The sequence below is a fragment of the Poecilia formosa genome, unplaced genomic scaffold (assembly GCF_000485575.1).
Source record: "Poecilia formosa unplaced genomic scaffold, Poecilia_formosa-5.1.2 Scaffold80, whole genome shotgun sequence".
Classification (NCBI taxonomy): Eukaryota; Metazoa; Chordata; class Actinopteri; order Cyprinodontiformes; family Poeciliidae; genus Poecilia; species Poecilia formosa.
The window spans coordinates 2,334,286-2,349,330 of record NW_006800019.1 but is presented as its reverse complement, the minus strand read 5'-3'; the positions used below and the strand labels follow the sequence as shown (position 1 = coordinate 2,349,330).

The window sequence follows — 15,045 nt, the reverse complement described above, 5'->3', positions numbered from 1 at the left end:
TGGGACATTTTTCTGCTCCAGTTTAGACGTTTGGATGAAAACGATCCCGAGACGACCACCGACTAACCCATCAAGTTCAAACTGCTGCCGGGTTACGCACGAGACAAATCCAACTTAAAATATTTAGAAAATCTATATATATATTTTTAACTCCTTGAATTGGTAAAAAAGACATTTTATCACAAATTGGGATTAGGCTGCCCTCTCTCTATTTCTTATGTTTTACTTTTATGCTGTTTTTGGGCATAAAAAAAAAGTTCATTCATCATTCAAGCTCAACTGGCTTAATTAGTTCTTCTCCAACCGTATCAGCAGATCTGTGGTTGGTGTTGAAAACCCACAGTGCAGAATGTCTAGTTAAAGTTCAGGTTCCACTGGAGGTTTCTTCCTGCTAATGAAGAGTTTTTCCTCTCCACTGTCACTACATGCATGCTCAGTATGAGGGGTTGTAGCAGAATCAACAACACAGTGCTAGTGGTCGTCTACAGTCACTACATGCTTGTTTAGGACCTTGTGAAACAATGACTCGATCTAACCGAGAAAACTTTTCCACTAATTTGAATAACGAACTGAACTCGACTGGATTGTTTGATGACCACAATCAATACAAATGTAATCATGACTGGACTTTTTCTTTTTGGAAAGAGCCGTGATGACATGCGTTGTGAACTGGCGCTGTACAAACTGAATTGAATTTTCCAGGAGGAAGGCTAATACCGTGTCGGTACCATGTGAAGTTAAAGTAAAGATGGGACAGGCTCTTGCACGTCTCTTCAGAGCCTTTTTTTTTTTTGCAACACATTTATTGAGAACATACATTCTGTTACAACAGAACCTATGAAAAACTAAAACTGAACTGTTCAGACAACAGATTTTTAATGAAGTGGTCATTTCAGTCTTTCGGCATTTTTAATCATTTTAGCATTTGGTTGCTACATCTGTACAGCAATTCATGAAAATACTTTTTTTTGATTAACTAAAACCTTTGCATTTCAGTATATTTTTGCTTACAAATAAAGAAATAAATGGAAGTGAGAGGACGAAATTACATGTTGGGCAGAAACGGCAAACATCTGTTGGAGGCTAATCGGAAATTCTGTCTGAACGTTGGTTTTATTTCTTTCCAATTTTTAGATTTAAGGAAACACCTTTTCATGTTTTTAAATATTTTTGCATGCTTCTCCAATGCTTATAAAGAATGCTGTCAGGATCTTTCTCCTTTGGGCCTCCAGTCCACCTTAACCAGAGTGAGCCACAGACAGAGGGGAGGCATACCTCTCTTGGTGAAGTATTCCTGCGAGTATTTCCCACTCAGTGCATAGTGGCGAGGGATTTTACCAAGTAACTCAATCATAAGAGCGAGGTGGTCTGGAAATGAGGCACGTCACAGGAGGGAAAGGGCAGGAGAGGGGAGGAGGAGAAGGAGGGGAGGATGATGATGGCAACAATCAATTAGGAACAATGGATGATGATGATGATCGACAAGTTGATCACAAGCAAACATGGAAAAACTAAAATATTCTGGTCAAATGATGAAACGGGACAAAAACAGATTAATAAAAACAACATATTCCAACACAAAATACCAATCAGGCAACAAAAAGCGGTGATAAAAGAAGCCAGGTGGATAAATGTTTAATGTGCTAAATGTGTAAGAGGCTCATTCACAGCTGCCTAAAGCCCGAGCATCAGCACATATCCGACATTTCAGAGCAGAATCACTTCGGCACAGAAAGTTCAAGCAAAGCAGCGCGCTGACATTTACATACAGACGGTGCAAAAGACGTGAAGGAAACACGAGGAATGATCGATGACAACAAGGAGATGGAAGAGATGTGCCCCATTTCCAGGGTAACTAAAAAGGCTTTAGAGGTTGGGAAATGAAACTCAGGAATGTTTCTTCATAACATCATTAATTCATGACATGAACTCTTGTTTAAATGTTAACAATATAAACATCTATGCCAAGTTCACCGAAAAATACTGGGCGAACCGCACAATAATTTGCAGCAAAAATCCAAAGTAGGAGACTTTTTTTTTTTTTTTTAATTATTAAAATAATGGCAGCAACAAATCGGAGCTAATAAACTAGGAATATCGCTGCAAGGGTTTTCGCAGAAGCAAAATTTCTGCCAACAAAATGTCTCAGCAGGGAAGCAGGTTTTAAAAGTGCATCCAGATAAAGCAGCTTTAGCAGAAACGCTGCAAGGCTAAGAGTGAATAAAGAAAGGAGAACGGACAGGAGGAGAAAATTCAAACATTACCTTCATCCCTGGAATAATCTTCACCAGAATGAGGTTCAAACAGATAGTCACCAGTGGCGAGCTCAAAGGCCTGAACAAACGAGAGAATCACCATCATCACTGCACACCGTCAACTCTGATGCATTTTCAAACTTCTTTTAGCATTTTATTACAAAACTATTTCAGGGCTAGAACTGTAAAAGTATTTTTGCCTCAGTAAAAAAAACAAACGAACACCAAAACAAATCAATGACGGAACCAGATATTTAATAGTGTGTCATTACTACAGTTGTGATTTAGACTGACTTTATTAAGAAGTTGCATTTTGCTCCCATAGAGCCTCATGTTACAACCAGTGGGGGAATCTTTGTCAGACTTGAAGTCAGAAACTACTTTTCCAGTAAATTAACTTATGGAAACAACAGGCCAGTTCGACTCGGCTTTAAAGCCTCACATAAAAAATAGATTAAAAAAAAAGAGAGCAAGATGCAGACGAGCGTTGCTATTTTCTTTATAATGAATGACTGACTATCCTTTGTTACTTGTTAGCTACAAAAATAAATCCAACCTTAAACAATAAAAAACTCAATTTTGCTTAATATTTCTTAATTTAATTCTCTATGAATTATAAGAATTATGAGTTCATCATGAAAGAACTCTGAAAATACAAAGTTTTAATAATACATGGTGAAAATTCGAAATAAATAAAAATCTGAAATATTTTACTCTATGTGTGATAAATCTCTATAAAATAACAGTTACGCGATATTACTTTTTTTTCTCCTTCTTTCTTTTAAAATGCATCTGAAAATATGTGTGTTGTACATTTTCCTCTTTCTCATCCAGGTAAAACAAAAAGGTGAACCACATTTCACTACACGTTTCCACATCGCAGCCTCTCACCATGCAGGCTGTGCTCCATATGTCCGCCGGTGTGCTGTATCCTGCACCGATGAGCACCTCTAAAGATCGGTACTGTCGAGTCTGGATGTCTTCTGTAAAGTGCTTATGCTGGGAGAAAAACAAAGAAACGCGTCCTTAAAAAGTGCAAACTATTTTCAACATGTACAAAAAGAAAAAAAAAAAAAACCATACAATTTTTAAGAGCTAGAAATAAGAATCAGACATCTGTGAAGGACAGTCAATAAAGCCCAGAACATTTTGTGATACACAGACTTGTTAATATGATCTTGTGCCAACAAGATTTCATCCCAAATCAGGAAATCTCTGTGACTGTTAGCTACTCACCACCCAGCAAGCATTTCCCAGGTCTGCAATCTTGACCTTGATCTTCTCTGCGTTGCCCGGCTCAAGAGGGTTAACTAACAGGGATCCCGCTGTTAACTTGTCTACATCAGAGCGGAAAGGGAAAGCGCAAAGGCAAGAATAGATTTTCTAATCAATAATTCAAAGTTCCAACTAGCTCAAAGATCACACGCATGTAAAAACGTTTGACTGACCGTTTCTCAGGCCTTCCTGGATTCTGTAATGACCCTCAGTCTCGTCCTCTTCGTCGTCGCCTTGCAGAAGACTTCGTTCAAACTCTCCTTCTCGCCCTGAGCGAAGGCGTCGCTGAGTGGCTCCGCTGCTGTGAGCCTCCCTGCCGTCCACCTTGCAGTACAGCTCGTTGAAATCTGTAGACTCCACGCCGTTGCACAGCGTGTGGACTGGGGACTCTTTATGTAGCTCCTCCGGGGACTCGACCTCGGCGTTCCCGTTGTGTTGGTCTTCATTCGAACAGTTGGACTGCCTCTCCTCCGCCTCCGCATGGCCGTTGCAGTTGGCCTCTGGCGGCTCGTCTGGTCCCACTCTCATGTTATCTGGAGTCGCGCTCCTCTCTGACGGTTTATCAAACAGATCAACTTAAGAACGAGTTTTCGACTGCTGTAGGATTCTAGAGACTCACTCAAACAGCTATGACTCCTGGTTTTGGACCAGTATGATTCTTTACATTCATAAAGAAAAATAAAAGACTTTCCAGTGCTGTTGGCTTCTTACCAGCTGGTTCGTCACTTGTGAACTCCTCAATAGAGACGCGTCTGAGAGGAGCGCAGGCTCGTCCCTTGGGAGACTGCGGCTCTTTGTCGTCCTCGCGCGTCTCTGTGGTCTTCTCCATCTCCTCCATGTCCATTATGCATTTTTCCAGCAGCTCTGCCTGACGCTTCTGTTTCTTTTTTAACTTCTTCTTTTTGTTCTTGGACATTTTCACAGTCTAAGAGAAACACAGGACAGAAAAACAGCGCGGCAAAAGTTACACGTTTGTTTTGGAGGTAAAAACGGGGGGAGGCCGATTTCTGTGCGGAAAAACAAAATGTGTACCTGTTTCGGGGCTGGTGCTGTGCTTACTGCAAAGACAACATGGAGTGAGAGCAAAATCTTACTAGTTTTAGGTTAAACCTTTTAGATGTTATTTGATTTTATCGTTTGCGTGTCAGTCATACTTGCTGAGCCGGAGGGGGGAGGCGCTCCGGCTCGCTGCCATTCTGTAGCTTCAGCTGCAAGCTTTCGGACGTAGGGCTCATCAACGCTCATCAGAATGTTCTCTGGTTTTATGTCCGTGTGGATAATCTGACACTTTGTGTGCAGATAGTCTAAACCTTGCAGAACCTCAAAGATAAACCAGAGGAAAATGATTATTTACCTCCAAAAGTTATGTTTGAACAATGAACTGCTTTAGTATGCATCAGTGCCACATGTTCCAAGTTCCTTTTTCAAAGTTGGTCGTTGCAAAGTTATTTTCCTGTATTCATGAAACCACTTCTGTCACTTTTCTATACTGACAAAGAGGCACAGACATCCTGAAAAAAATATTCGCTCCAAATAAACAAACACTGTATTTTGAGACATCATTTGTAAAGAAAAGCAGAAAAGTGGGAGTTTGTTTATATTGTCAAGGTAAAATTTGCTTTTTTTTGTTGTTGTTTCTTGAAGTTTCTCCCTAAATGTGTTGTTTTGTGTGTACACACTGCCCCTAAGAGATTGCTCAAGTCCCACTCCTCAACCCTGTCCGCCTTGATTCCCAGGCTTTTTTCTGTAAAAGCTCCAACATATTCAGTTATGAAGCGTCTCAATCTGTGATTCCAAGAGGTTTGTGTTTTGGAACCAATTCAAGACAAACCCAGGGGTGTTGGGTTTGCACGCACCAATTAAATGCAGGTACATTTCTGAAGTAGCAGGTTTTCAATTTAAACAGAACGACAGTATTTAATTTTCACAAGATTAAATAATGAAGCAATGTCCCTTAGCAGCTAATAGCAAAAGTCATTAACACAGAAAAGGAACTACAGAGTAAAATGGTTTAACAGTTCCAGTGTAAAGTGGTGGAAAAAGCCACCAAACCTCTTTCAGAATCAGAAGTGAAGAGAATAAACTTTTATTAAGGAGAAGTGGGGAAAAAAATAGTGACTCCAACACAGCTGAATCAAAAGGCTGAATTACCTGATTGGCGTGTCAGCAGGTTTTGCAATAATCCGGCCTTTAGCCATTAATTTGATTCAGGTCAGTTAGAGCAGAAATGACTCTAAAAGCTGCAGGACAATGGCACTAAACCACTGGAGTTACAAACTCCAGTTCTAAAGCCAGAGCATTTCCAAAAAGCAGCAATGAGGCAAAAAGGATCACAGAACGAGTCACAACATGTTGCTCTGAATGACCAAACCCTAAATGTGGTCAAGAACGTTATTTTTCTCTGTTTTCTTGGAATTACTGCATCCACGTTACCAACCACCTTTTGCCGTGAACCTGCACAGCGAAGCACACCGGCAACATTTCTGATTACTCAAAACTCCAGCTGCTTTATTTTCGTGCTCACAGCAAGTGGGGGACTCAAAAAAAAAAAAAAAAAATGACACAATGATTTTTATATTCTGGCTGAATAAGTCATTTACGATTTTGGCAAAGATCTCCTGTAAAACACGACGGGAGTATTTAACCGTTTACCCACTCAGTTACCGCGACATGTTCCGCCCCGACTGGTTTCCACCCTTCACACAGGCTGAGCCTTCTTGGTGACTCATCAGCTTTAAAAGGTGAGACTGAGGCTCTCGTGTTACCTGCTTAATGATGCTCTTCACACAAGGCAGGGGCAGCCCTTGGTAATTTGACTTTATAATCCATTTTAACAAGTGATGTCCCAACACCTCAAACACCATGCAGACATCTGGAGGACAGTAGTTAAGACAGCAACAATGGGAGAGGAAAAACTGAAAGAAAAAACACGGTTTAGGGAGCATGTGAGCATTCGTGAGGTGGAGCATTAGCTATACAGAACAAGGGGCTCTCGGATTACAGCTGCAGCATTCAGCAGATCTTACTCAGCCAGACTGCTATGATACCTAGAGGTCCCTCTGGGTCACACATAGATATGTTTGTTACACCCCAGGCTCTGCCGTCTAAAGCTGTTACGCTTTGTAACTCTATATTCCTCGCAACATATTTTTGGGAAGTAAAGTTTCATCTCTTAGTAGGAAGTGCTTTCACCGCCTTCAAACGGTAACACCAAAAAAAAAAAAACAGGATGTGACATTCTGCTGTGAAGGATACGAGTCCCGTTGACACCAGAGATCTTGAAGTCGTCGAGCAGCTGGACCACCATTTCACGCTTTGGGTCGTCGGGGTCCGAGTTTCTTACCTGAAGACAAGGAAACGTCACAATGCAAAGGAAAACAATCAGGACTCACATTTTCACTGGTGTTGCGTAGCTGCAGAGCGCTATCGGCAAAAAAAACAAACAATCAGCCGCCACAGAGACAGCTTCTTCCCTCAGGCTGCCTGGTGAACACAATGAACCCGGACAGCCTGAGTAATCAGCTACTCTGCTGTGAAACAAAATAAATTTATTTGGGAAAAAAAAATAATAATTAGGCGTACATAAACCAATATGTGCAAATATGTGTTTATTGCCTCTGAAGTTTACAGTGGGGAAAATAAGTATTAGATGCACTGATTAGGGGAGTTCACTGATTTCTAAGTGTTTGGATGTCAAGAGATACGACAGGTGTTTCATCATTTCCAAGTGCTCATCTGAACGAAGGTTTATGTTGGAACAATCCAAATGGATTTAAACCCCCAGTTTCCCCTGTACTGTAGATGGTCCCTAAACCATAATCCAGCTTAAAGCAGCACACATCTGTGATTAAGATTTGCCTGTAATGTATTCGCTGGACTCCGAAAGCAAAGAGAAGTGATGATTCTGATTTCGAAACGGGTTGTTTAGGAGTCGTTGATGGTAGGAAGAACAACTTGTCCAACATCACCAGAATCCATTTGTCTCTAAAACAGATCAAACTTGATTCAAAGTCCGTGTGCCAGTTTCTCTCGCCTCTGTTTTTACAAGTTACTTGAAAATGCTGCTGAACATTAATTGCTGTCCTTGCATTCAAGAGTTCATTTGTGCAGTTAGCCCTGCAACTTACAGATCTAAGGAGTTTGATCTCATCCACTGCCGTCTCAGTGTAGTGCTCTGCGCTCTTCACAACTTTCATCGCAACAAATCTTTTAACCCTGGAATAACAAAACAAGTGATGTTTGCTAAAAGGAATTGAAGTAGAAACACTTAAGTGTATGAAAAAAAATACAGGATCTTAAGATAAAGAGAAGCCTGATTTGAAAGTAAGGTGAAAATGTTCTCATACTGGATGTCCCAGGCGAGCCACACGGTTGAGAAATGTCCCCATCCCAGTTTACGGATGACATGGTATTTCCCATTGTAAAGGTCTCCTACTTTTACATGATGGTAGCCACCTGGAAGAGAAGAAAATACCTCTGATGGAAATAGTTCAACAGATACCAGGAACGACATGAAGCTCATGTGCACGCGGCGTAATCTCTGGTTATAAATTAACAACGGTTTGGATTATGTCTGAGTCATCTAAGCTTCTCCACAACCCAACTTCCCTCACCAAGTTAATAAGCAACCAACGATGCTGTGCCTGAAAAACACACACTGATGACTTCATTAAGTATTTACATTCATTTCCTTTTTTTGCAGAGCAGCTGAAACGTAAAGTTTAAACACAGGACTCACCTTTGCAGTAGTCGTTGGGGTCTTCCTGCTCCTCATCGTCCGAACCCAGGATCTCCTCGGGTTCCTCCGGCTCCTGGGGCGAGGTCTCTTGTTGTGGTGGTTGTCGAGATCGAACATTTGGTGGCTGTCTGATGGGCAGAAGAAAAAAATATATATATATAGACCACATTAGGAATAAGGCTTCTTCGGCAATTTGTGTTTTACCTCCCAAAAAAATTTTTTAAAGCCCTCTGCAATAGTAGTCAAAGCTTTAAAAAAAACAAAAAAAAAACATTGGTTTTGAGAGCATTAGTAACATTTTTAATATCTAGTAACAAAAACAAACTATTCTTTTTTTTTTGCCACATTCACTATAAGCACAGTCTTATTTTATTGTAAGAGAAATAAAAAGGTTTTCCCAAAGTCAACGAGTCAAAATGTTAAACAGTTTTATCAAAAATAAATGTGAGCTTCTTTTTTCCATTACAGGGTTGCACTAACTTAAAGAGCTTATAATTATATGTCGATAAACTATCAACAGTAAGCATTAAATGCTGGAATGACACGCGGTTAAACCTAAAAAATGAATTCAATATAATGATCAAATCACATGAAAATAAATGAATCAAAACTCCCACAATCTGTTTTTGTAAAAGTTAGTAATAAATCCTTAAAATTAGATTCATCGCCAACCGAAAGCAAATGCTAAGAGTTTAGCTTTGATGTGTCATGATCAAAGCTGCATCAAAACAGCCAGAGACCAGTCTGCTGGGCCTGCGATCCGCAATACTGAATTTTCTCCTTTGAAAAAGAGACAAAGTTTTAGTGCAGAGGGTTTACTGTAGCGTTGGTTTGGTTTGTCCTTAATTCCAAACAAAAGTGGATTTAACTACAATCTGTACCAATCTAAAACATCATGCAATCAACTTCAAAATAAAATCACAAGTTGAAAATCAAAACCAACATAATCTGCACTGGTGATATTTAAATGACCCATAATGTCTGTTTTTATTATGCAACAGGATAAAAGTACCTGTGGACCTACAGTGAAATAAACACGAGTCCTGCTTTGTCGTCTTGGATGTTTTAAACCACGACAAATATTAAAAAGGTGGTGAATAAACTTCAAAAGAGAACAGATCATAAAACAGACCCTAAAGCAGCACAAATGGAAAGGTCAAAAAAAAAAAAAAAAAACAGATGCACTGAAACATTAGTTATTTTTAAACACCTGGTTTGTCTAAACCACAAAGCAAATCTTTGTTTACCAGGAGTTCTGTTTATCCCAAACAGGACAGAGCTGCAGGAGAAACAGGAGCTGCACAAGAAGTTCTGATCATGTGGGTCACAGATTTAATGTCTGTGATGAGGTTTTGCATTTTATTTACTTTCAATATGAAATGCATCATGTGATCTTTTACATCAAAACACACAATGGCATTCAAACATCGTCATCAGAAAACTGTAGGAAACATTTGAGATAATTTATGCAGCAATCTGAGTTTTCCACCTGGTGAGTACATCTGTGGAAAATGAACTCACGTACTTGGACACAGCTACTGTGGCTACAAAACCAGCCCGCATCATCATCATCATCATCATCATCATCATCATCATCCCTCCTTCATCATGCTCGACGGCGAGTTTGAAGTTTGTTTACTGAGATGCTGTTAGGTTTTTGACATCTACTTTGGTCTCTGGCATCATCTTGTGGTTCATTCAAATTCGGCTTTGCAAACCTAAGTAGAGCTGCAATTTTCTTTTTATAAAATACTTTTTCATGGTAAGGAACACTTAAGTGTTTTTCCTTAAGTGTACCGTCCTGAAGTTTGACGCTTTAAATACTTAAGTATACTTCACTTCACAGTTATCCACAACTTTGTTGGTCTCACGCATGAAATAATATAAATAAACTGCATGGCACCTTTTCTTAAAGTACTGTACATCGGCTTCAAGTGCCTAAAATATATATGACTAAATATGATGAACCAAACTGTGCTCTAAGGTCTGTGTTTAAAGGCGTTCGTGAAGAACCTCCAGCCTTTAACAGAAAAGAGTAACAATCATGGCTTTATGCATACATCCCTGAACTTTTGATCCCTTGTAGGTTGATGTTCATTGGGGTGTTGTGGTGTTTGTGTGCAGAACACCGCAAGTAAACAGCATTTAAACATGGTTTTCTTAAAAACAGCTGCCCTGAAACATGTGCAGTCACGTTTGAAAGAATCAGCACAAGGAAAGGCTGTAAAAGAGGAGCAGTGGCAGCACAGCGCGTTCATTTGTGCGGAAACACCGACCCAAAGGCATGATGTGCAAGATTGCAACACATCAAGTCAACCTGAAATTTAAAACAGGTGGTCTATGATCAGTTAACACAGAAAGTGACTGGAGTTTATGTAACAAATACATAAAATACGTGGATACGATTTTACAGTAGATCAGAGTACTAGAACGTCAGCACACTTGAGAAACAAACTTCTAGCTTACATTGATGTTGATTGTCATTTAGTGCGTCTTTACCTACATTTTTGCATATTCTACATCGTTTTTAATTTAGTATTTATGAACATCACGGCCTTCATTCATATAAATAGTATAAATAGTTTTTTGAGGAAAATTTCAACGAGGAGCTTCCAGGTTTCAGTAGCGCGAAAATGAAACGGAAGCACACTGAAAAAAAACTATTGGGTTCCATGTCAGCAGACGGATGATCTGTCTTCATTAAAAACAATAAATATTGATACATGCCACACACAAACACGTTTTACCCTCGACAGTTTTCCTTGTAAGGGATTTGCAATAATGTGATTTTAAACCTTTAAAATATATGGACTTCATTAATTATATATTTCTCCATTACATCAGCATCAATATTGCACACTTACATTATGACAATATATTCACAACATATCGTGCAGTCAATATTAGCATTGCTACTAGATATAGTTTCAAACCAATCATGGCACAAAACCTCATCCATTTCAGGAATGAAGGCACTGGATCCTGAAATATTTGAGAAGTTTCCAAAAGCAGAAAGAATCTAAAGTTTGTGAGTAACGCGAAGAGACTCAGGGATCAATGATGAGCCAAGAAAAAAATACAAGCTCAGCCTAAGCTGCTGGATTCACTCACATCGTCTCCCTGCTGCTTTTCTAGTCAAGGTTTAAAGACACGTTTAGACCAAACATTTATTTAACCCATCCAATCCATTTCTACTAAAATAATAAAATCCAAAATTACTAACCATTTGTATGTTCCATGGAAACATTAAAACCCCAACAATAACTTTCACAAAAGCAATTCATGAAAAATAAATTTTGTTTGTCCCTTTGGAGGTGCATCAATTCTTCAACTTCAGCACATTCGACTTGCACAAATCAAAAAGTTCTCACATTATTTGCTTTTGTCAACTTTGGTTTGCACTTTACAGCCATCTAACCACACTTTTTGTCTCAACATCTGTCAGTTCTGTCAAAGCCGGTTTATAAAAAATAAACTAAACCATAAAATAGCTTTTGATTTATGAAAATCAAATTGTTATTTATATCAAATGAAGCAGTTGTTTAAAAGTAATTTAAATAAAATAAATAAATAAATAAATAAATAGTTCTTAGCGGCAGCTCTGCTGTGATGCCATGCCGGCAAGTTGCCTGGAGAGAAGTATTTCTAAGCGGAACGTTTTCAGAGAAACGCCATGCTTCAGTGGGCTGATGTGGGCTTCTTCATTCTCTAGTTTTAAATATAGCTCAGGCTGTTACATAACACTCTGTAGGATGTCACTGGTGCCGTTAGGACAATTACATTGTTAGATGCAACAAAACAACCAGTTCGACATGTCCATGTCAACAGTTCATTCTCAGCTACAAACGACGCTTCGCTAAACTGTATCATATCCTGGCAATATTATCAGTAAGGGACTTGGTTGATTTATTTCAGCCCAATTATATTGTACAGTGTGTGCAAAAAGATGGCCTAAATGTGGCACAGATTGCTATCCAGGGCCACTTCATGCTCATAAACACAACTGAAAGTTATAGAAAAGAGCCAAGTGAGACCAACTCTCTGACTTAGCCAATGAAGCTTGATTTGTACCATCATTACTAGATATGTCATCCTCTCCAAAAAAGGTTGCAGTTTTGGCAATTCCCAGGGATCACGTAAAATAAAACTATGGACAGCTTAATTAACTAAACAGTATGTTGAAAGTCTAAATTACTCATCTGAATAAGAGACGACTAGCTGTCATTTGTTCTAAAATTATTGCGGTGTGTCGGTGTATTTAAAAAAAAAAATCTTAATGTTTTAGTTTGACTTGTTTTGATACAGCTCCTTTAACATTTTTCCAAACAATTACTTCAAGCAGAACATAGCGAACAAAAGCCTTGCCTCAATATAGAGATGCACAATATTTATGCGGAGTACTGCACTGGCAAATCACTTTGGTGGATGAATACATTTTAAATGATATGCACTGAAAATCTGTCTTGCCAGTCATATTTTTGAAGCTAGATTAAGTTTCACTCTCTTTTAGAGCCGAGTGATAAAGATGCTGAAACTGAGACGGCAGTGGTGGGTGACAGAAATGAAAAGAGTGAGGGGAATGTGGCTGGAAAATACCGTCTTTGCAATATTCAATAACTACAATTTCTTGTTTTTCATAAAACATAAAGCCTACTAAGATATTGTCAGAACAGCCAAGCCAATACATACACAGACAAGATGCAAAACTCTGAAAGCTGTGGAAGTGAGCCATATGGGATCCATTGTTATGAGTTGAGACAATGAGTTGCATTTGTTAAATTACCCATGCCACAATCAACGTCAGAGCCAGCAAGTGACAGGAAAAGTGTGAAACCGCAGGACGCAACACCCTTTAACTGAACTCAGCTGACAAGACGCATGTCAATATGATGTTCTTTGGCACAATATTAAAATAGGAGATGATATAAAACGACAATAAACCTCACTTTTTGTTGGTCTTTTTCGCCTTGGCCCTCTTCTTCCTTGCCTGGAGTGCTAGAACTGAAAAGAGAAGAGAAAGAAATCCTGTTGCCATTGTTTGTCGTTTGATCTGCAGTTGACACTTGAGACAAAAAGGCATGAAACAAAGAAGATCTGTTTAAACTTAATTAGCATTATAGGCTCTGCTCAACTTCATTGTGCATTGAATTGTGTCGTCTTTGTGGCTACCGACACCAGTCAGACTTTATTTACACACACACACAAAAATGTATATATGGGTGCACCTCAGTGTATGCACAAACCCCGTTAAATAACATCACCGGGCTACCCACCAACGCCACCGGACAGCAACAACACGCCACTACGGCATGAAGTAATATCACACGCCATACCATGAATATACCACACCGTCAGGGGTTTAGGTTGTGTTAAATATAGAGAGAGCTGGAAAGCTAAAAGTACAACGTTAATCCTGACACTGAAGCTAAAGCTAATGAAGCTAACGAAGCTCGCTCCAGCGCAGTGCGTGACAGACGCGGTGAAATAAGCCACATATATTTACAACGACAGCTTGACTGTCTTTACATTTTACATTTGTAGCAGCAATAGCAACATCAGCTATAGAGTAATCACATGCATGGCGTAACTCAGTTGAAATGGTCTGCAGGCTGTCGCGTAAAGACTTACCTTTCCTCTCCATGGTGGCTGGATTCGTAGCCTAGCAGCTAGCTACGCCACCAGTGATCGAATGTTCCACGCATGCGCACTGGCTAGTTTTGCCCCAAGCAGAGCTTCCCTAGTGACGTCCGAACCTGAGCTTTAAACCTTTTTCATGAATTTCTCTCGCTTGAAGCTGCAGGCGATGGCACTGATAGGGATTGGTGCTCGTGCCTCAACCTTATGGTTGGTTGTTCTTCCTGAAAAGAGGCTTCAGTGACGCTGCCAGGCAGTTCTGCAGGACGGGGAGGTTAGATGGTTTGCGCCATTGACAAAATAAATGTTACAGCATGGTTTGTGCCAGATACTAGAGTTGAATATGAATGAAGCCTATAAATATTTCTCGTCTGTGATTCATAGCTTAAACGTTCCTTATGAGATCCTGACTGATAATGAATTTTTATTCTTATTTGTTTGCATGTTAATGTCATGTGAATATGTCCAAAAATATTTTTTTTCCAGTTGATATTCCCTCTAAATTGTATGAACAATTCATGCTCATACCAATTCCAGTGCTATGTTCAGAGACAAGACAGTAAGGTCCTAAACTGTGCCTTGCAAAATATTCATATATCCATCAAATTTCTTCATATAAATTCACATTAGGACCACAAACCTCAATGTTTTGTTGTGTGTGTGGTAGACCAACACAAACTAGAGCGTAATTATGAATAAAAAGGAAAATTATACGACTTTCACATTTATTTTTTCACATTAATCTGTATGTGAAAAGACTTCCAACTGCACTTGCTTGTCTTCTTTGGACATGTCCACCAGCTTTACAGGCCAAGAGACTAAAATATTTGCCCATTCTTCTTTGAAACACTCAGAATGTATGGGGAACTTGTGAACATTCAATTTTAAGTCTTCCCATGATTTGCACTAGACCTTGAGAGTTAAAGTTGTTGAACAGAAACACATTACACTTCAGTTGTATCACTTTCCTTTCACACTGCAAGTCTGTAGCTACTAGTGTTGGTCTAAAAATAAAAACACCTAATATGATTAACTTACTGGTTGTATGAGAAAACATTCAAGTGATATAAATACTTCAGGAAGAACCTTATAAGCTTATGCTGTGTAAACAAGCATGTTAAGTAGGTTTAGCATTCATCTTTC

At 39.3% G+C, this 15,045-nt stretch overlaps 1 protein-coding gene across 1 annotated transcript; it reads right to left on the bottom strand.

The window, feature by feature from the left end:
- Positions 1-14,146, bottom strand: LOC103141201 (SRSF protein kinase 1-like). The gene is made up of 15 exons (XM_007556725.2): positions 13,897-14,146; positions 13,215-13,269; positions 8,269-8,396; positions 7,877-7,985; positions 7,658-7,745; positions 6,786-6,873; positions 6,296-6,402; positions 4,685-4,850; positions 4,563-4,588; positions 4,242-4,455; positions 3,704-4,081; positions 3,492-3,592; positions 3,147-3,254; positions 2,265-2,334; positions 1-1,368 (listed from the first exon to the last, which is right to left on the bottom strand). The coding sequence occupies exons 1-15, from the start codon at positions 13,907-13,909 to the stop codon at positions 1,205-1,207; spliced, it is 1,815 nt and encodes a 604-aa protein (XP_007556787.1). The 5' UTR covers positions 13,910-14,146; the 3' UTR covers positions 1-1,204.
- Positions 14,147-15,045: the final 899 nt, after the last annotated feature.

Bases quoted from the DNA above. Each gene is read 5' to 3' on its own strand.
- LOC103141201 (XM_007556725.2), bottom strand. The intron at 8,397-13,214 runs GTGAGGTTTATT...TCTGCCCATCAG, and splicing joins GCGAAAAAGACCAACAAAAA to ACAGCCACCAAATGTTCGAT. The intron at 6,403-6,785 runs GTATCCTTCACA...ACTGTCCTCCAG, and splicing joins CTCTGGTGTCAACGGGACTC to ATGTCTGCATGGTGTTTGAG.